The sequence below is a fragment of the Diaporthe citri genome (genome assembly GCF_014595645.1).
Source record: "Diaporthe citri strain NFHF-8-4 chromosome Unknown scaffold_11, whole genome shotgun sequence".
NCBI classification, from domain to species: Eukaryota; Fungi; Ascomycota; class Sordariomycetes; order Diaporthales; family Diaporthaceae; genus Diaporthe; species Diaporthe citri.
The window spans coordinates 705,222-725,852 of NW_025064856.1; the positions used below are offsets into that span (position 1 = coordinate 705,222).

Genomic DNA, 20,631 nt, shown 5'->3' on the forward strand with positions numbered 1-20,631 from the left:
ACTTAATATTATCCTTTATAAAAGTCTTATTATGGGCTGCCTTAAACATAAAAAGAACTTAAACTTAGTAATATAATTAATAAAGGCCTAAATAAAAAGATTAATTTTATTGCTATATGCATATTTTAAAGATAAATATAATGCAATGTTTAATGGCTAAAGTAAGTAAAATAAATGCAATAATATGCTAATAATAATAATCTTATTATTCTTGCAGTATTAGTTAAATTTAGTTAATATATAGCTTTTATAATTATTTATAATTAATATTTAATAATTAGCATTTTTCTTTAGCTTAATATATTTATTAAAGTGCTAAATCCATTTTAAATTAATTTTATTATTTATTTATTTATTAAAAGTAGGCTTAATAATTTAATTATTTGGAAAATTTAACTTTATTGCTTAGCTAGCAAGGTAATAAGCGCTTTAAATAATTATGAATAATAGGATTTATAACCTACTTATATTAATATATTTAATAATTATTACTTATTTTTAGTTTTTAAGCTAAATTAATTTAACTTTTTTATATTTATTAATGCATATAATAATTATTGCTAAGGTAATTATATTTATTATAAAGTTAATTTCGTTAAAGTTATAAAGGTTATTATTAAGGATTTAATATTTAATTATTATGTTACAAAGCAGCTTGAATTAATTTCTAATAATCTTTGGATCTTTACAAAGGGCCCTTTAATAATTATAAAGATAATTAAACTTAGTTTTAAGGCTGGGTTATAAGTTTATAAAGCGTTAAGCTTAGTGCTTATTAATAAGTTTAGCATTATGCAATGTTAATAAAAAGTTGGCTATATTTTTTACCCTAAAAAGTTGTAAAAAAAACCCTTAAGCATTTTGCTTAATAATATATTAAATAAGCATTTACTTTTTAATTTAATTAAGTTTATATTTATTAATGCATAATTCCTTATAAAATAATTATTACTTTATCTTACGGCGTAAAGTTTATTTTAAAATATAAAAGATTTATATTACTTAAGGAATACTTAAGGGTTTTTAATAAGGTTTTTTAAATTTATTAATTGCTTAAACGGCTAAAAGGATTTTATTTTTTTTTAATAAAGGATATATAATATAATATTAATTTATAATGCATTAAAGGTTTAAGTAAGTGGATTGAAGCGAAATTAACGCGAAAAATTAAAACGCAATTAATATTAAAAAAGAGCCATTTCATATAAACCTTAATAACTCCTAATTATATTATAATTACGCTAATTCCTTTAAATTAATAAAATTAATTAGAAATAAGTAATTAAAAGCAATTAGCATTAATTAATATTAAATTTAATTAATTCTTTTATATTAAGCGGGTGCTAAGGTTAATGAAAGTTGGTTAAAGTTGAAAAAATCGGCTACTATTTAATATTGGCCACTATCTGGTAAACTACGTTAGCTAAATTATTAATAAATATAATTATGCTTAAAAACTTTAATAAAATAATATTTATACTTATTTTTAATAACATTATAAAAATTAAAAAACTTAAATTAATTACTTTAATATTTATTAAGCTATAAAAAAGATTTTTTTAATTTTTAAAGCATTTTAAGAAATATAAGTTACTTTTGCTAATTATAACTTATAAAAATATTTAATTATAACTTAATAATTACTCTTTAAAAAGATTTAAAAAAAATATAATAAGAAAGATTAATAATTAATAATGCTTTTATAAAAAAATTAAATCCTTAAAGATAAATTAATGGCTATAATATTTTAAAAGAAAAGAAAAATTAAAATAAGCTTAAACTTTATATTTATTAAAATTAAGCATATATATAGGGTATAAATTAATATTAGCATAATTAAGAATAACTTAGCAAAAATAAACGCTTTTAAAAATATTATAAATATAAAGAAATGCATCATTATAAGTAATAACGATAATTTAAAGTAACTTTAATTAAAGGGGTGGTGTGGCAAGGAGGACCGTTTTAGTGGGCCGAATCAGGGGGTGGGCCGAATGTGCAGACCCTGACTTAAGTGCAGGAGTTGATATGTAATGCACTGCTTCGACCTGCATATGGCTTTCTTACGTCTAGGTGACACTATGGGTTCCATCAGCTGGCCACGTTTCCTTTTGATCATGACTTATCATTCCTAGTACAGACAGTAAGTCTTTTATAAATCTCTGCGGTTATGCTCTAGGCGCTAGGGAGTGGCCTGCTGGGCCTATGTAGGTGAACAACTCCGGGTCTTCCATGTCATGTGGAATGACGGAGGAAGACAGTTGTGCTAATTTCTCCGCCTCCGAGGCAGTGGATTGCAAATGTCCTCCCACATGAACGTGAGTCTCTCATCTAAGGATCCCCCCTCGCTCACTAAGTCCGTATCGCCGCCAGCCCTAGTTCCCTCGTCACCTTGATTGTGTCCCTCGGCTTTACCCCCACCACCCACTTCCCTTTCACTTGTCTCATAGCTCGCCATCTCATAACGAGCTATCTTTTCAAGGCCCTGACTCAAGCTCCTCCCAGACGAGAGGCTTTGCGGCCCCCTGGCCCTCTTGTGAGTCTGTGCCTCTTTGCACGCCCTTTGATCAGACAGAACCGTATCTCTGCTCACAGCATCTCCAGACACCAATGTTACGTCATTTCTGCGCCTCTCAGGAGGGAACATATCATGACTTCCAGACCCCTGAGCTACGAATTCTTCCTGGATGAGGTCCACTTCTTCAAAGTTACTGTGAATGTGATCCCATTCCGCAAACATCCAACAATCATGATAGACAATGTGATCTTTGCATGTTATGCACTGGTGGACCTTTTTTACCGCCGTAGTCTCTTCTGCCAACTGGCACATATCCTTCATACTGCAGCGAAATGGCATTTGGATCGCCCTGTAAGTATAAAGGAGTTTGGAGGCAGGATTAACCTTAAGGGTGATGTGCCATCGCGTCATATTGGGCTCCACTATCTCTTGGGAAGCCTTAGAGTAGGAGGGCTTGATTTTAGGATGACCGAACTTTGAACTAACTGGGTTCCTAAGAATAGTCTCCTGATAGAACTGCAATCCGCCAGCTAATGCGAGATGAACAGCTTCGTCGTTCAACTGCTTAATACGTTCCCCGAGACTTGAATCATAGGTAACAAAGAATCCATTATCTAAAACGGCCTTATGAATATCTTTTACTAAAGACGGAGGAGTAAAGGCCATTAATACAACTATAAGATATTAAGCTTAAACACGTAAGTAGCATCCTGCGGACATTCCCCGCTCACCAAACAGATCAAACCTAAACTAGCCCTAGCCTCTTAGGGGCTGCCTATCACTTATTGCCTTAGGTGGTCCGACAGCCTAGAGTAATTGTGCAAACTTTTATACAATGCATAGAATATCTTATGGCCTTCCATCTCTGTATTAGCGTTAAACTTGCTGCTTAAGTATATTTGAACTAAATAACTTTGCTTATAAGATCCAACGATGGGCTTTAGCCACGCATATAGGCGCTGGCGGCGTTGATCTAGGTGGCTAGAATCCAGGTGCTCCCCCGGCCATCCTCGTCTGGTCATGCTAACTAGTCACTTCTCTCGCGAGATGATGTTTATACCTTGGAAGAGAGTATCAGGTACTTAATAACATTGATTTATTTAAAGTCATGTCCTATATACTATATGTAATAATATTTTTGGCAACTCTATTCCTAAGCAGCCAAAACCCATGCCCTTACCTCCATCATTACCTTATTAATAGCCTTATAAATGGCATTAAACATTTGGTGCTCCTTAATATGCTTGTTTAGTATGTAGTTTACCTTGTTGCTAACCTGCTATTCCATGGATTTGCTGGTAGCGTACTTGCAAGCAATCTCATTATGCAAATGGTTAAACTGCGTGGCGATATAGGCTTAAACACGGTTTAAGATATTTAAGGATATAAACTTAGTTAACCTGGGGCTGGCTAAGGGGGATACAGAGATAATAGGAGCTTGCAAGGCCATAAGCTTTGGTTATTCCCGGTTATCCTTTGGTAACTATACATTACTAGCCTCGCGCAATGCTGCCTCTTTCTTCTTTATGTTCACAATTAACGCTAATAAGTTAATAATTTTATTATTTATAGCCTCCTCTTTTGCTTTTATCTTATTTATTAAGTCTTTAATGGTTTTCTCCTTTTTTATAATGCATTAAATTAGCTTATATATTATCTTCTTACGCTTACCATAAACTAAGTTAAGATGTTTTTATATGCGGAAGTCCGGGGATAAGTTTGATAATAAGGAGGGTATGCGCATTTACCTTTGTCTTTTCTTTAGCAAAGGCATAAAGGATAGCGGTAATAATAGTAAGGGGGACGCTAGATTTAAGTATTAGGGTGGGGCTAACTTATTATTATATGTTATGAAGGAGGGATTTGCTATTGGGAGTAGGCCATTTAACGGCGTAATTATTAAGAATAAGCAGGCTAAAAGATATAACTCCTTATTAGCCTTTATTATTTATTTACCCTTGCTTTAATATAATGATTATAAATTTATTTGCCTTAGTTTTAATTGCAAGCCTCCTTAATTAATAGCCTTGCATAGGGTTAAGAGTTGCGATAGTTTATAGCTATCATTAAGCAGCGACATTTTTATAGCATTCTGCTATGCAAAAAAGCATAATGCCTGGAATAGTTCTTTATTTATATTTATAATAGGCCGCAATAAAGGCTCTTATGGCGTAATAAGGGTAATATAAGTAATGCGGAAGTAAAGATATGTGGGCAAGCCTTATTAAAGAGAAAAGGTGCTGATTTTGTTAGGCGAAATGTTTAGAAAGAAGGGATCCTGCGAAGCATTAATTATAATGCGTAATTAAAATAGGGCTAGTTTTTAAATGGGGTTGAAGAAGGTTTGCAAGTTGATAGGCAATGTGTGCAAGGATGGTAGGTTAGTGTTAAGAAAGCAACCTAGGATGCCTTATAGGTTACGGCTTTACGGTATAGGGATAAATGCCATTACTGCCATAGCTTTAAGAGTATGTATATTAATAAGGTATATTAAATATATTAATATTAAATAAATAAATTTAGGGTAAGGAAGGAAAGAGGAAAAAGTCCCTTATATGGTTAGCATGCAATTATATAAGATTAGCTTACCCGCTTAGGCTTTAACATGCTTTAAGAGGCAAAGGGAGTAGCCTCCACTCTCCATTCCTTGTTTATTTATATATATTTGCATTAATTTAAAAGAAGCGAAAGGTTAAAAGGGAATGTATAGCCTGCTTATCCTGGTCTCTGTTGCATGCAAGAAGTTTAACCTCTTGCTTCCCAATGCCCAGATCAAAACCGTAGAGTCGTAACCGCAGAGTCTGTTCTGTAGCGTGGCGAAGGGGCACAGCAGAGCCGCGTACACTGCGGTTTGTGCAATGCAGTATACGAGACTGTTGGCGGCGGTGGTGGTGGTGGTGGTGGTAGGAGTGCAGAAAGGTGAGAGGGAGCTGTCATGAGATTCGAAGCGAAGACGTGAGATGGTGCATCAAAGGGGCGCGCAGTGGTGCCGGAAAGGAAGAGGGAAGGCCTTGTGTCAGCTGCTGTCTGTGCACAGTACCCAGGTAAACCAATGACTCTGCATAGTTTGTTGGGTCCGCTGGACTGCACAGACTCGACAGGCTGCCGCGGTGACATGCCAAGCTGCCAAGCTGCCAAGCAGTGACGGCCAGGTATGCCGACCGAGGAGGATCGGGACGACGAATTCCACCCTCCCCGGGCGGACGAAAACGATAGTTATGCCATAGACGGTTAGCGGGCCCACTTTAAATCTTGACATCTTAAGTTAAATTGAATTTGCTCTCCCAGGCTGGCAATTAAATTAAGGAAGGGCCGGCTGGGGCGAAGGGTCAAGCGCAGCGAGTGGCCGGTAGGCCTTGCCTAAGCACCACTTAAGGCCCAACCCGGTATTCTTTATGTTCCTTAAAATGAGCGAGATGCGTTTTCTAGAGCGATCTTGGAGTTGAAAAGTGCCAAGATTTAAGGTAGGCCCGCTAACCGTCTATGGCACAACTATCGTTTTCGTCCGCCCGGGGAGGGTGGAATTCGTCATGCCGGAGGAGGATCGCATATTTTACTAGCGCAGTCTTGGCGCTCCCAAGTGATCAGCAAATGACGTTGCATTGCCTGAGGAGGTTGTGAACTTGCTTGAGAAGCCATTGAAAGCCGGCTTTTCTCTCGTTATTAATGACGCCTTGGAATAGCGGTAAAATTTTCTTTATATGGGTGATTAACGTGCTCTGGAAGTAGGGCATTTTCTTATTGTTTGTTAAGTACGTGTAATTAAGCGAGAAATTGCGAAAGAAGCGTTGTTGCACTGTGATTTGCTTCTCTTTGCCGAGCTGCAGATTATTTTTAAAGCTGGCCATCAACACCCACGGTTGTGCAGGAGTCATCAGGGGACGGTTCAGTCTTCTTCATGCTGAGCTCCGGATCCTCTTGCTGTTCAACAGGAGAGGCGGTCGTAAACGAGTCGTGGCCCAGGAACGCATCCGTAGATATGGGGCTTGCGCTGTCCTCATGATCAGTCGCAGCTGGGTTCTCGGTGCCCCAACTGCGGCGCTTGCGTGGTCTTCCCCGGCGTTCCCATTGCTCCGAGTTGTACATGCCCAAGTCCCTCCGTCTCTTTTGAGGTACATGGGCTTCGTGGTCCTCTGTGATCCGCTGGTATAGCATGTTAATCTCAGTGTCACGACTGAGGCCGACATCGTTGTGGACACTGTTGTTGCGAGTGCTGCTCTGCGTCCTCTTTCTCTTGTTGGGGCTGGCGCTTCTAGAACCACCACCACCATAGAGATCATCGAGCTGAGCAGGCTGCATATTTTCCACTACCCAGTTCACTGCCTTCTCGGGATCTGTCTGGACGTGAACGACAACCCTCGGTGATAGTGACATGATGAACGGCTTCACAAGCTGGATTACTGTCCATGCGAAGCGAGCAAAGAAATATTCTGTGGCCTGTCTACCGCCGGAGAGACGGAGTTCAACATTGTGGTACCAGCAGAAGAATTCGGGGGCTTGCGCTGGGTCAAGGACGTGTGCGACGTATCGATTTGATTTGGGCACAATGGCCCAGCCTCGAGCATCCAGCCATGTGTGTACGTCAGCCCGGAGCACGGCTAGATTTGCTGAGTCTTCCGTGTCTTTTCTGTCAAGTCCGTATTGACCCATCGAATTGTATTTGAACCAATCGCCTTCTTCTCTGGGCACGAGATGTGCTTCGGTTTTTGAATAGGAGGAGTCGGTAAGGATACAGGTATCAGAAGCGTGTCCGGCTGGAAGCGAAGGCCAGAAGGCGGGTACATGGTCGTGCGGAAACGGCCAGTCGCGAAAAGAAGGCACAATAGGATAAATCGGCGAACCTATTCAGAGAGATTAGTAATGGTGGACCAACACCCTCACCGACCTGCTTCAGATCTCTGGTCTGGGCCCAGATGCAGCCCTGCTGTCGGGGAATCACCGTCTACAACAAAGTAATATTCGTCTAGCACCAGAACATCGTCAAGCGGGGCGGTCACCAGCATCTGTCCCTCTTTATCAAGAGCAAGGCGCCCCAGCCAAGCATTATTAGCGACAACTTGACAAGCAACGAGGGCCGTCGCATGGCATACACCTAGAGTGGGCCGATCGCTCGTGCCGGCGGCGAGATGATGGCCCGCGTCAACGCGCGCCAGTCTGAAAAGCACATTGTTGGGGGCGTTATAACCAGGATGCAAAAAGCGGATGGGTTTCTGAGTAGTTAGGACAGGAGTTCTCAACGGGGGACGAACTGCTCCGGGTCTTGCGCTGGCGGCCGAGGGCCATCTTGGGGTGAATGACGAACGCGTTGTGATGCGCAGCGAAAGCACATGATTGTTTGGAGAACTGGCCGCGGGTCGTCAGCGGGTCTGGGTGGGGCCTAGTTGCATTTCTATATCCCGGGTGGATACAAGCCCCTGTATTCGCGTGGGGTACAGGGATCAAAGTCCTTATAAGTAGACGTCAACACCCCCGAGGCGCAGGTATGTTTGTCCAGTCTGTGCCAAGTTGCTAGCGCTGGCCGCCTCCCGCTGGCCGCCTGCGCTGGTTGGGCAGGCTATCCGAGCCGTGCTGTTCACGAGCGGGACCTGTTCACTCCCACAACGTTCACATCTACAACTTCCGAAGCCATGCCTCTCCCTACAACTGCTCGTCGCGACCTTCGGACCACGGGGGCCCAGACACGCTCGAAGAAGCGCCGACGGGGCTCTGCAGAGCATGACAAGCTGCCCTCACCTCCGTACTCGACGCCCCAGCCGCCGCAGAAGATTCCTAAGCATCATCACCAGCCCCCCGCGTTCTGGGACAAATTATCCCGTGTTCCTTTGGTATCGGGAGCCTTGTGGGAGTTCAACCGGCGTGAGCGGCTACAACGACGATCTCGGCTTATGAGCGCGCCCTACAGGCCGCAAAGCCCCATACGCCAAAACAGCGTCGATACCGACCACTGCGACAGGCCAGACCTCGACCTCGAACGATTCGCAAGGCAAGGTGGTCCTGACCTTTCAGACCTCCGCGGTGCCATGCCACAGAGCGATCGAGGGAGGGTTCAGAAGAGTGGGAAACGTGTTCGTGGCCGGAGCATGGGAAGTTTAGGCAGTCTGTTGAGGACAACAACACAGGACCGCACCAACAATACAAAGAGCACTGGGCCATACAATGCTGCGTTCAAGCAACACCTGGTGGACTGCAAAATCTGGCCAGTTGGCCATTATCTCGAGTCTGGAGAGAAGCCGCCTGCCCCTGATAATATCGATGAGATTCGACAAGCACTTCGCGCCCCAAGCCGTGCCTCGCTAGAGCCCGAATGCTTCACGACGGACCACTTCGAACAATTCACGAAAGCTTATTCTCTTGCTGATGCAGAAGAAGCACGCGGACGGACACTCGAGGTTGTCGAAGGCACACAGCTAGCGCTGAGCTCGTCACACATCAAGAAGGGCCCTGTCCTGCTGAGCAATCTTCTCCAACTCACGATGGACAACGCAGTGCCGGGCAACCCCGACCGAGCGTATGGGTCGCGCCCGGAACAGCTGGCCCAGTCGGTCCGCAGAGACCCAAGCCTCAACAAACTGATCTTGCCCACAACTGCACAGAATATCCTCTGCCCCAACTTCATCGTCCATATCAAGGGGCCGGCAGGGAACCCTGAAATAGCCAAGATTCAGGCTGTATATGACGGCGCACTTGCTGCACGTGGTATGGACGCTCTCTCTGCGTGGACCGACCCTCACTCGCAGGGAGAAGCCGCGCGAGGGGGCGGACGGAAAGCGCGCACTCTAACGTGTACTTTTAACGACGGCGTACTCCGCATGTTTGCAGTTCACAGCTATAACCACAGTCCACCGGAAGTTGACCTTCTCAACGAGATGCGACGACCAATGCCTTCCAGTCTCGCATATGCAATAACCGGCATCGGTTCATGGTTTATTAATGAGTCAGCAGAGGACTTCCAGAGAGGGGCCACTGCCTTTCGCAACGGGATTGAGTGGGCACGGAAACAGCGTGACGAGCTGATTGACCGTGCTAATCAGCGGAGCTTATTTGCTGCAAGGGCAGTGGATTCGGATTCAACAAGGGCTGGCAGTTCAGTCTCAGAATATAGTTCTGCAGATCCAATTGCAGCCTGATGTTGTGTGCTCAGGTCTTCTGTGTATTTAGGTTGTCTGTTTATTCAGGCCTTTTGTGTGTTTAGCATATTCGGGTTGTCTGTATATATATAAGAATCAACACAGCCGCCTCCATTTTGAAATATAAATATCTTAAATTATATAATAAATCTTGGTGTGGTGGAGAAAAAAATCCCGGAGTTGGAGATTAGCTGAAACGTTGAAGGTGCTGGGGCAAGAGCTGTGGCAGGTCCACTTGGCATAAGGCAAGTACCTCTGCATGGACCTCTCCTGTCAAGGTTTCCTTCTAGACCCTTCAACATTTCATTCTAGAGCGACAAACCCCTCGGCATAAATCATCTCTTTCTTCAGAGGAACATCAATGGGCAGAACGAGGCAATATCATCTGGGTATCACAATGTTATTTTGTAGCTTTATGTGGCAATTACAACCCTTGTCCAACAACTGGGCTGCTATCTGGTGAGACGTCGGCTCCTGGTAAATAGCGTCTCTTCCGTGCTTGGTCATCTTCATCGTCGGGTTCATCTGTCCATGTGCAACGCCGTCTCTTCCGTGAGCGACCTCGCTCCTCGCCATCACTGGCTTCATCTGAATCGGCGACCTCCTGAAGAAGCCAGCCGTTCGCGAGAAGCGCCGCAGCTTCCTTTGGATCATCGATTAGCTCGGCCCCGCACATCCATTTGGAGCTACCAGTGTTACTACACGGCGGCGACGGAGGATGGACTGTGTAGCCAGAGGCAGATATTCCGGAAGTAGACGTCTGTGGGGTCGGGGCGTTGTGCGCGCGGGCACTGCGAGTGTCTGGGGGTTCGTCTTGCACGTCTGCAGCGCCCGCGGCTTGGTGTGGTGCGACGGGGTGTTCGTCACGACCTAGTGGCATGGCTGCATCGGGAATCCACGCGGCGATCATATTCTCCAGGCAGCACATATCATAGTGGTGTTGTAAAGCATCAGGGTCCGTGTCAAGGTCAGGCAGATGGGCTTGTTGGCCGTGGAACGGGGTGATCACGTTGTAGTCGACCCAAGCTCGAATTTTGTGCGTCTGGGGATGTATGGAGATGAGGCGCGCCTCAAAGCATTTGTGCAGGTGGCTCATCAAAGGCAGCCCGTTCGAGGCCCTGTGATCAACATGTTAGCAGAGTGTGACAGCACGACGGCCGGGCTTGTCTTACATCCATGTCCGCCTCCACGCCATCTCGAGCTCTGGTCGGTCCTCGATACTCAGCTCCCTGTTGGCCAGCCTGGGCGCGTCACTGATCGGATATACCGACCAGTGAACTTGTGGGACAATATGTGCTGCTTCAAGGCCTGTGCCTGGCAGCGCTTCGATCCAGGACCTGCCCGTACCGCTAATGGCGCAGCTGGATGTCGCACTGATCACACTAGGTCGGAAGGACCTGATGATCGATCGGCCAGTCGCTGCTGGTATCACGGAGACCGGGATCTCTCCGTCCTCCACGCTCGGGTCGGGGTCATCTGCGCTCTGAGAGGATGCCACGCTTGGGTTCCGCGAGAGCGACGGCGAGGAGCTGCTTCTTCGCTTCAGGCTTTTGGCGCTCCGGACTGGCGCCATAATGAGCTTGCAGCTGGTACTGGAAGGCTTGTTGATAGGCGCGTACCGCGCATCGTATCGCCGCATGGGCAGAGGGGGCTTGTGGCAGCAGGGACTTCCCAAGCCATGGGGTTGCCCGTCGGGTATGTTGCAGTGCCGGGTAGAGTGGAAGAAGAAATTATAATTCGTGATGCCGGACGAGGAAGGATCGGGGAACGGCTGCGTGTTGGTCTTGTCGAGTAGGATGGGTACGTGTGGGGTATCGTCAACTGTTTCGTTCGACCGCCTGCGTGGTAGCAGCGTAGGGCGCCATTCGTCGTCATTGTCGCCCATCTCCTTGAACACGACGCACAGCTCGAGGTCGCGAGCCACGTCGCCGATGGTGAGGAGGTGATCGCGTTGGTAGATGCCAGCAAAGGCATCCTTACCGATAAAGAACTTGATATTCCATCCCCGCGAACGCTGTTCTCTGGTAATTCTGGACATATCCGGTGCGATAGCAAGGTGTGGCGGGGTGATGATGGGACAGCCGTCGTGACTGTTGACGGCGGGACAAGAAGAAACAAGCATGCTGACGTCGGCCGCGGAGCCTTACGTAAGCGAGCCTGCGCAGCGCTAGGCCACATGCTCCATAGGTACCTAGGTACTCAGGGGTCGGCCCGCGACAAGGTTATGGGCCCTTCACAACTGGGCACCTGCTGTAGGCTCCGAGCTCAGATCAGTCCCGAGCCATAATATTAATATAATTTTTATTGTAACAAAAAAGCTTTTAAATTAAGCAGATGTGCTTGGGCCGCATCTGAGTTGTCCGTTTCCCTACACTTTTCATAGCCAGCTGTCCATATTGTTAGGTTTTGCAATCCAAGCCTTTTTTACATAAAAGCATCAATTCCAAGATGCCAGCTTCTGACAAATGCCACAGACTCTCCTCTTGCAATACCCGTTTTGTACCTACCTGCTAGCCACAGCTGAACCAGGGCGGTTGCGTATGGTACATATGAGGACCAACGCAGCCGCCTCCATCTTGAAATGTAAACGTCCCAAGATATGTGTTGTGTATACATGCAGATATGTCGGCAGCATTGGAACCAGGCACATGCAAGCTCGTATATTATCAGCTGCTATCGCAAAGGTTCTCTAAGACCCAAGCACGAAACTTGTCCCCAGTCCACTTTCCAAGCAATCTCAGCGCCGTCATGAGCTTATAACAGCCTAGGAGAGTCCTCGTATCCCCAATGCTGCGAGGGTACTGACGAAGATTAATCCCGTGCTTATCCTCCCAGGCAAACAAGACGCGCCACTCCTCCCCGGCCACATACAACAGGGGCAGCGTGATGTCAACCGGTCCAGACCGGTCAGGTCCGAGGATCTGATGGATTCTGCGAAATTGCGCTAGGACCCATACCGACAGCTGCACCTGCGCCTGATCCTCAGAGCCGCCCGATCTCTTAGTTTCGATACTGACCGAGATGGGACATAAGTGCAGCGGGGTGTATTCAGTCTGGTTGATAGAGCGCACCGGCCGAGGTGAGGCGAACTGTGAAGAGGGCTGTGACTGTAGGTGTAGGTGTGCGCTGATCGTGTGCCTAGTCGCGTTCTGGACCTCCTCATCACAGAGCACAATGCAGTAGTCCACCATTTTTGCTTCGAGGTCCACTCCCTTCACATCGGCAGGAATACACCCGGTGGCAATCTTAGCCACGGTCACATTGAAGAACGCCACATGTGGCTCCTTCGTTGCCTGCGGCTCTAACGCGGCCTCGAGAATGCGGGAGTGGATTCGCTCGTTCCAGTGTGGCTCGGCGAAATTACTGCCGGGCTGCAGAGCACGTTTGGTTTGCTTCACGATGCCGCAGAGGGTACTGAGCTCCGCGAGAAGGGTATCGTGGTCGTCCTCGCCATTCGTTGCCACGTGCTTGTCCTCCAGCTCGTCCTCTTCAAGGCCAGTGAGCCTCTCAATCTGGGCGTCCACATGCGCTCTGAGGCATCCGGGAACCACGCGTCGGCCCGATGCAATCTGCCGCAAGCCGATGCAGAGTTCCCTCGCTGTATCGTCCTGCAGCTCTTGGACGTCCGTTAGCGACTGCGCATACACTGGTGTCTCAGCATAGGGGAGGTCGGCAAGGCTCTTGACAGGGCTCTTAGCCCGCCGCCTCCCTTGTGTGGACGCGGTGCTGGCAGTCGCAGTTGATGTGGTCGTGAACTCGGAAGGTGTTCGAGAGACCACTCTGGACTCGGGCGGTGGTAACGGAGGCGCTTGCCGGAGGACGCCTATGTAGTGTATGGCCTGAGCTTGTTGGGGGTCCTCGCGTGTGGATTCAGTATCGGATTGTGCTTGTCTCCGCGAGCGAGTTAGCCGCCTCGTCGGGCTGCCCTGCGGCTGGTCGCGTTGGGACGGTCCACCTGGCGCTCGCAGTCGCTGCCGCTGTGCTTCGTGTGAGGGCCGGGGGGTATTTGATTCGCCATCGTCGGAGGGTTCGTCGTGTGCCCTGGATTGGGCTTCGTCTTCTCTATCATCCGCTGTGACTTCTCCTTAGCAGGGGCTTGTCTGTTAATGCCCAATGCGAGTACACACCGTTGTCCTCCCTCTGCCTCCTCTTAGTCTTGTCTTGGCCCTTGCCGTCGCCTGGCGCGATCTTTGGCTTTGTGGGGGATGAGGTGGGTGTCTTTGGCGCGCTCGTTTCACCCATCTCGATGTCGATGGCTGAATCAGCGGGGGGCATCTTGCGCACGTTGCGATCCATCTCCCCGAGGACAGGAGAATGCTGTGGTCTCTTTCTCTTTGTGCCGGATCGCTCCGCTGGCAACGGTTGCGGCGGGGCCAGGGCAGCAGGCAAGATCAGGTCCCGCAGCCACGCTTCGATGAGGAGGTTCTGTCTGGCTGCAGGAGCGTCCTGGCTGTCGCAGGATAATGATAATGGGACATGATCTTCCACACCCGTCCACATGGCTGTGAAGTTGTTCTGTTTTTCTCGAAGTTGTCTTGTTGGGTTTCTGGGGCGATATGTTTACAGCTAGCATATGCGGTTGGCCGAGTAAACAAAGTCTCGGAAGTGCTGGGGTCATTTGAATAGGCCACCCCTGCTCCCCTGTCATGCGGGTGCCGTTAGCGCCACTTCTGGCATTTGTTAGGCGGGGGAGACAGGGGTTGCAGTATCTGGTAGATCTCACTGCGACCAAAAACTCTTGCTAAGCTCCCAACCTGAACCATTACAGAGGAGTCGATTTACCAACTACAACGGTCAATTTACACCAACCACAAACATCAAGCAGGCCCCGGAACTCATCACTAATCACAAACAGACTGCCACTGCTTATGTAGCCTTTATCAAGCCGGCAGATCCATTGCACCCTACCAGATGATTTTCGTGATCCGTTGTGATGTTACCTGAAAACAGACTGAAGCTACCTGTCCTCACTCAAGCAACCTTCGCCTTCTTTGCAGATATATATTTAAATTTAGAATATCACTAGGCCAAGGCTACCCTACGTCAAACCTGGGAGGATAGGCATCCTGATACCAGGGGGTTTCCATCTCTGCTTCGCCGTGATATTTCACTCGCCAGCGAAAACGCCACTCCTTCCGCTTGAATCACCAATCTCTGATCATGCTCTCCAACTAGTGACCGCCATGACGCCTCCCGCGCTGTCCCCACCAGTCGTGACCCGCATCAACGCGCCTGCTGTGGTCGAATGGAGCGACGCGGCGTCTTGACCGCGCTTCTGGCTGCATCTGTCCAGCTCAACATCCAGCTTAACGAAACACAAAATACTGCCTTACTAGAAAGAGGGCCCCCAGTGCGAGGGAAAGGGAAACAAAAGGGAAGATAACATTTAAATCAGAATACAAAGTATAGGAAGAAAGGAGTGGATTGAGATTTAGCTAGAATCTTCCGAAAACAGCGCTTGGAATGGGCCGTCTTATAGCCACCTAAGCCGAACGAATGTGTTTACCCCAGAACAATACCTCCCGCCAGCGGGATCCAATCCTTGACCCAGTGCAAAATGAATGTCTACTAATAGCAGTCCTGTGCGTTGAGTATTGCCGCTATTGCCGCTGTGCATCGTCTACTTCTTCTTCTGCGGCTCTACAACGAGAAACGGGGTACTATGCCCGCCCTCGCGCTTCTCATTCTTCTGCGGACGAGATTCGGGGACCAGGCTCGCTCTGGCTGGAATGAAGCGGCCGGTAAGAAGTATAGCCTCTAGGAACTCACGATGGGGCGAAATTGCTGCCAATCCATTCAGGTCGTCAAAACGCTTCTTCTGTTGCATAACGATTTGCCACAGCTGTAACATGGATTGAAGCTGTTGCTCAACCCTATCAAACCATGATCTATTGCGCCGTAGCAGGCTGCGAACAGCTCTTGAAATATCCTCAGTTGTCATCAGGAAAACTGGATCTCTGATCCCAACTATATCCTCTGAGGTGAGGATGTTTCGCTCTGTCATACATGGACCAGTTTCAAGATCGCTTCGGTAGCGCCAAAACCGGATGCACCGGATCAGCTCGGCTGCTTGGTCCTGGGAAGGTGCAGCTGACATGTTTGAGATTTGAGTCTGTTAAGAGCGTGCTGTAAGTTATTTGAAGTAGGTGTCTGGTGATAATGTCTTGAATATGGTTTCAGCGATTGGGAAGCACTGGAATCACTCGATACTTATAGTTCATGGGGCCATTAAACGGCCCGTCCAAGCGGCCCAGACTCTCCTTAATCCAGGTTTTACGTTCCTAATTCAAACCTGCATCAAAACCCTAACCCAGATATTCTCAATTTCCCAAACAAGGGTGTCCGAGATAAAATACAGAGGGATCCCCCGTAGCATGGCATTGATCAACTCTTCTTACTGATCTAAGAACCACACTACGCGAACATGGTTACATTACAGTCCTATAAGGTCCGGATCCCAATAGCGGGTGCGGATCGGCAGGATCGCACGATAATTTGTGTCTGTGTAAATTGCTGGCGGGCCCAATTGGTGATCAGGCGCATCAGCGCGACCAAGTTCGGACCCAAGGACCTGCCATATGACAGCGCATTCATGCCGTGGGCTACCATTCGCCCAGTCATATGTTGGTTCTGCAAGTCGATATCGGGGGCAGACCACTGCTCGAGCAAGTATACGCTGTCAGTGTTGTACAGGAAAACGTGCATGAGAGGCTTTGAACAGGGGCTTGGGTCCCTATTTCATGTCGAGTGCAGCACCTTGGTCCCGATCATGCCCTCAGAGGCCGTCATGTGCGAAGAAATGCTCGAAAACAACACAGGGTTTGTGCCTGAGTACGCGGGCGAGGTCGTGTCCGAGTTTAACAGCGAGTATGTGATGAGATCTATTACGAGAAGGTCCATTGACATCCCTCACGGGGATTTCTTCTACTGGGGCTATGTGGGAGACCACTGTGACAATTTTTATCGTCTAAATTGGAAGAAGTATACATACGCGATCTGCTTTGTATGCGAGAGGGCGATCCTATTTGTGGCCAACGGCTCATCGACAACCGAGTGCTTGGGGCAGGACGGGGATGACAGGACAACTGACATTCACATCGTGCGTTGCTCTCGTTGTGGATGCGCTTCTCGGTCTAGTACCGACGAGGAGGAAAATATGGCTGTGAACATGTTATCCCGAGGAAACCACATCACTTCCTTGATAGTGCTCATGAGCCCGTGCCTCCCAATATTTATATATGGCGACGGGAAGACGCATCCGATGGAAACTGGGCAAGTCATCACAGATATACGTAAACTGGCAGCCACAATGCTCCCGCATTCATTCATCGGATCCCTAGACACAAAGGCAGGTTTGATCAAGATGCTAGAGAAGGATTTTATACAACTTTGACATATAAGAAACCAGATAGTGAAGCAGAAGGAACGACAAAAGACTAGAGAAAAATACCATTCCGCAAACCTCCTGTCTTCCCCCAGTTGCTTCTCTGTTCTTCTCGTTGCCGGGCTCACGTCTCTTCGTTGTCATACCGCGCTCGCTTAGCAACTGTTGCACACCCGATGTCATCGGGATTTTCGTCTACCGCTCGTTTTCCCCGTAGTGAAAGTGACTCAATCTTGTCCCCGGTCCGATTGGCACGCCCTTGTTTCGCTGTGGCAGTGTTGGTCTCAACCAGGTTCAGCGTTAGCAGCAATTCGAATGTATCATGGTGGTTGCTGAGGGCTTTTCTCAGCGTGTCCTTGGGCAGATTCCGAAATTCTCTTTCGGCCCTTTCGACATCTGAGACCCTCGTGTTTTTCTCCAAGGTCCACCGCCGTAGAGTTTTTCTGAAGACGAACGAGCCATGAGCCACCATATGCTGCTCTAAAAATATGAATTTGGATCCAAGATGTTTCGCCTCCGAAGAAGATATATCGAATGCCTGTTCCATAGCGTGGGGATCTTCCAAGAAGAGGTTCATCTGTGCACACGTATTGCACTCGTCCCGTGAGCACTTCCGTATCTCTGCGGGGCGGGCCCAAGTGCTCGGCTCTTGGGGCTCTTCCAGATTATAACGAGTGACATATGCTTCGACGAGCGTCGCGAAGTGACGCTGTGCTTCTGAGCAACGTGTATCTAGCCGTGGAAGCATTTCCCTTATCAGAGGAAAGACGATACGAGGCAATGACGACCTCTTGGTTTCGTGAACCTGTTTTGAAATCTTTTGTAACAGTTGGGAATCTGAGCCCTTCCTGTAGACTTCACCCCAGGAATACAAGGCCAGGAAGACTTCAGGATGGAGTGACTCAGGTTGAAATGTTTTGCGCGGTCTGCTCGCGATGTAATCGCACCAGAGTTTGAGATCGAAGGATGAGATACTCTTTTCCACAACAAAGCGAAGGACATTGTGAAGTCGTTCGGGCCGGCAGTTAGATGGGTAGGATTGCTTAATGCTTCCATATTGATCGTAATAATTGTCACATAGTCCACCGCTGATAGTATCGGGCTTTCTCCCACCGTAGACTATCCTGTTCAGAAGAACGGACTTGTGCACGGGCACGTTGAGGGGCGACAGCTTACAGCCATCGAGCGTGGAGACGTTTAACAGATATCTTCCTCTCCATCCCTCCCGACTCGCGTCGTTCGTAAATGTTTCGTATAGTTCGAACTGGGCGAGGAACAGGTAGAATCTGTCTTTAAACCTCGCAACACAGTCGGAAAGGAAGCGAACGCGCCGGTGATCTTGACCTTCCAGGGAGGATAGGCTCAGATCTTCCGGTTCGTATTGATGTTGGAATGCATAGGCAACAAGATTTTGTGAGCCCAGATGAAATTTAGAGCTGTCCCAGCTGATGAGGTTTTCCATCATATTCTCGGTCTTGTATGCCAGCTCCTTGGCCAATTGGGGAGAGTCATCAAAATCATTGATCAGGACGTACTGCAACGCCCACAAGTATCCCGTCTGGACTGGCAGCATCTTTCCGCGCGTAAGCATGTATGTCGCCTCGTTTGTATGGGCCAGGCTCACCTCGGGTGTGACGTCTGCGTACCAAGCAAGGTAGGAGCAACTGAACTCTGAAGCTTCTGCAGGAGACACCACTATAGACTCTTTTCATGCCGGAAGCATATGCTACCGCCTGTGTGTTTAGAAGGGAGGCATATAATAAGCGTCCCAAACATACCTGGAACCTCCTCAGCGCTGCCCTAGACTGTTAGCCATCTGTTATAATGCCATGAGCCGGCCCTTCCTTTCACTTACTATTTGGGAGCCTGAAGAGTGGCTCCTGGTAGGTGGAGAAGGTGCCTGCAGAACTCGGCACGTACTTGGTGGCCATCGGCGGGTGATGGCACCCCAAGCTCCTGAGCGACATGACTGACGACGTCTTCGATGAAGTCTGACCATATTGGGTTCATAAAGGCAATTCTGTCCACGCCGATCTCCAGCGTCTTGCTCACCGCCTCATCGGTTCCCGCAAAGCCGACGGGTGCATTCAGACTGCGACTGGCCAGGTTCTCGCCGCTTCATCGGAAAGTGGCAGTGCAATAATCTCTCCATCTACTCGGATTCCGGGATTCGGAAAGCTGTGGTGTGTACGGCTTGCCGCAAAAGATCCTGCCTTCTCAAGGTCTTTGATGGAATCGAGGAGCTGTCTTCGGTAGCCATGCACTACGTATGATTTTAGGCTCTCGCTGTCGTCGGCTTCGCTCCCGCTGTCGTCTTCAGCTTCGCTGCTGTTTACGAGGATGCGACGGTCTTCGGAATCACTCATTTTCGAGGAATCTAGAATATGGTGATGAATGAAGAATATGGTGATGAATTTAGAATATGGTGATGAATAAAGACAGTATAGGATGATAAGAAAAAAGAAGAGAATACTTCCTATATATAACCCAACATAGATTGAATGAGGTACTATGACCACATTAGGCAAAAGGCATCCATGAATGGTGCGATGCATGCAAATACCTTGGATGCGGAAAAACGCATGCCACACGCCGTTTTCCAGATTGCGCAAACCTGATGCCCCCTCCCTGATGCCCAGTTGCGTAAAGTTTTTACGCACACCGCCCTTCCCGTGCCGAATTACGCGATATCCATGTGCACATCACCCCTCCCTGATGCCCAGTTGCGTAAAGTTTCTACGCACACCGCCCTTCCCCTGCCGAATTACGCGATATCCCTTTGCACACCGCCCTTCCCTGATGCCAAGTTGCGCGAAGTTGCTGTCGCGCGAAGTTCCGTTCCCTAGCTGGTTGCACAGACCTTATGTCCTTCCTGACGCCTAGTTGTGCAATGCAGTTCCTTTGTTGATAGCCTGGTAGAGCAAGACCTTGAGCGATAGCTGAGTGACGGTAAGCTCTGTATTTGCGCGTAGGTATAGTGTGTTTGCGTGGGGGTGGGCCCGTCGAGCTGGCGCCGACGCGGGACAATTTAGGCGGCAATTGCGGGAAAGCTGTCGCGGGAAAGCTGCCGCGGCAAATCTTACGCGAGATAAGCTGCTTACAGCCGAAGCCAATAAGTTGATAGCATACAGGGGTACGAAGCCGTTGGTCATGCGTGGGTGAGACGATTTGCGTCAAATCTTTGCGCGAAGTGGGTTACGCAAATGAGTTGTTCGAAATGACTCGTGCGCATATTGGAAAGCGGGCGGAAGTTAGCCGGGTGCAGGGCCCCAGGGTGCGACATTGCGAGCACAAGGACGGTCAAATGCCTTCTGAAGAACTAGTATGCTTGAGCCTGTTGGTGCTGGTGTCCATAGAACTGCTAAGTTGTCGATTACCTGATTCAATCCATACGCATAGGTTTCAGACTCACAACCCGTCCGTCTCTGATTTTGCACACTCAACACACAAGCTCACAGAAATAGTTTGCCAGCGGCATCCTCCTCCGCAATACCACAGATAGTGGAGATAGGCACATCGCGTTTCATTTTTTTCTGTACAAGGCGCAGCCTGATGCAACATTGCCTGCTTTATAGTGGGTCATTGAGGCGGAGGCCTCAGTC

At 47.9% G+C, this 20,631-nt stretch overlaps 5 protein-coding genes across 5 annotated transcripts; 1 reads left to right on the plus strand and 4 right to left on the minus strand.

Annotated features, from left to right (window-relative positions):
• Nucleotides 1-6,352: 6,352 nt before the first annotated feature.
• On the minus strand, nucleotides 6,353-6,892 carry INS49_003976 (uncharacterized protein; the record flags this gene model as incomplete). Its single annotated transcript, XM_043164766.1, has 1 exon — nucleotides 6,353-6,892. One exon carries the CDS (start codon nucleotides 6,890-6,892, stop codon nucleotides 6,353-6,355), a length of 540 nt encoding a protein of 179 aa, XP_043018416.1.
• Nucleotides 6,893-8,145: 1,253 nt separating this feature from the next.
• On the plus strand, nucleotides 8,146-9,620 carry INS49_003977 (uncharacterized protein; the record flags this gene model as incomplete). Its single annotated transcript, XM_043164767.1, has 2 exons — nucleotides 8,146-9,214; nucleotides 9,550-9,620. The coding sequence occupies 2 exons, from the start codon at nucleotides 8,146-8,148 to the stop codon at nucleotides 9,618-9,620; spliced, it is 1,140 nt and encodes a 379-aa protein (XP_043018417.1).
• Nucleotides 9,621-10,069: 449 nt separating this feature from the next.
• Nucleotides 10,070-14,145, minus strand: INS49_003978 (uncharacterized protein; the record flags this gene model as incomplete). The annotated part of the gene is made up of 4 exons (XM_043164768.1): nucleotides 10,070-10,763; nucleotides 10,818-11,659; nucleotides 12,603-13,717; nucleotides 13,773-14,145. The coding sequence occupies 4 exons, from the start codon at nucleotides 14,143-14,145 to the stop codon at nucleotides 10,070-10,072; spliced, it is 3,024 nt and encodes a 1,007-aa protein (XP_043018418.1).
• Nucleotides 14,146-15,265: 1,120 nt separating this feature from the next.
• On the minus strand, nucleotides 15,266-15,742 carry INS49_003979 (uncharacterized protein; the record flags this gene model as incomplete). Its single annotated transcript, XM_043164769.1, has 1 exon — nucleotides 15,266-15,742. One exon carries the CDS (start codon nucleotides 15,740-15,742, stop codon nucleotides 15,266-15,268), a length of 477 nt encoding a protein of 158 aa, XP_043018419.1.
• Nucleotides 15,743-17,153: 1,411 nt separating this feature from the next.
• Nucleotides 17,154-19,395, minus strand: INS49_003980 (uncharacterized protein; the record flags this gene model as incomplete). The annotated part of the gene is made up of 4 exons (XM_043164770.1): nucleotides 17,154-18,733; nucleotides 18,808-18,824; nucleotides 18,885-19,138; nucleotides 19,186-19,395. The coding sequence occupies 4 exons, from the start codon at nucleotides 19,393-19,395 to the stop codon at nucleotides 17,154-17,156; spliced, it is 2,061 nt and encodes a 686-aa protein (XP_043018420.1).
• Nucleotides 19,396-20,631: the final 1,236 nt, after the last annotated feature.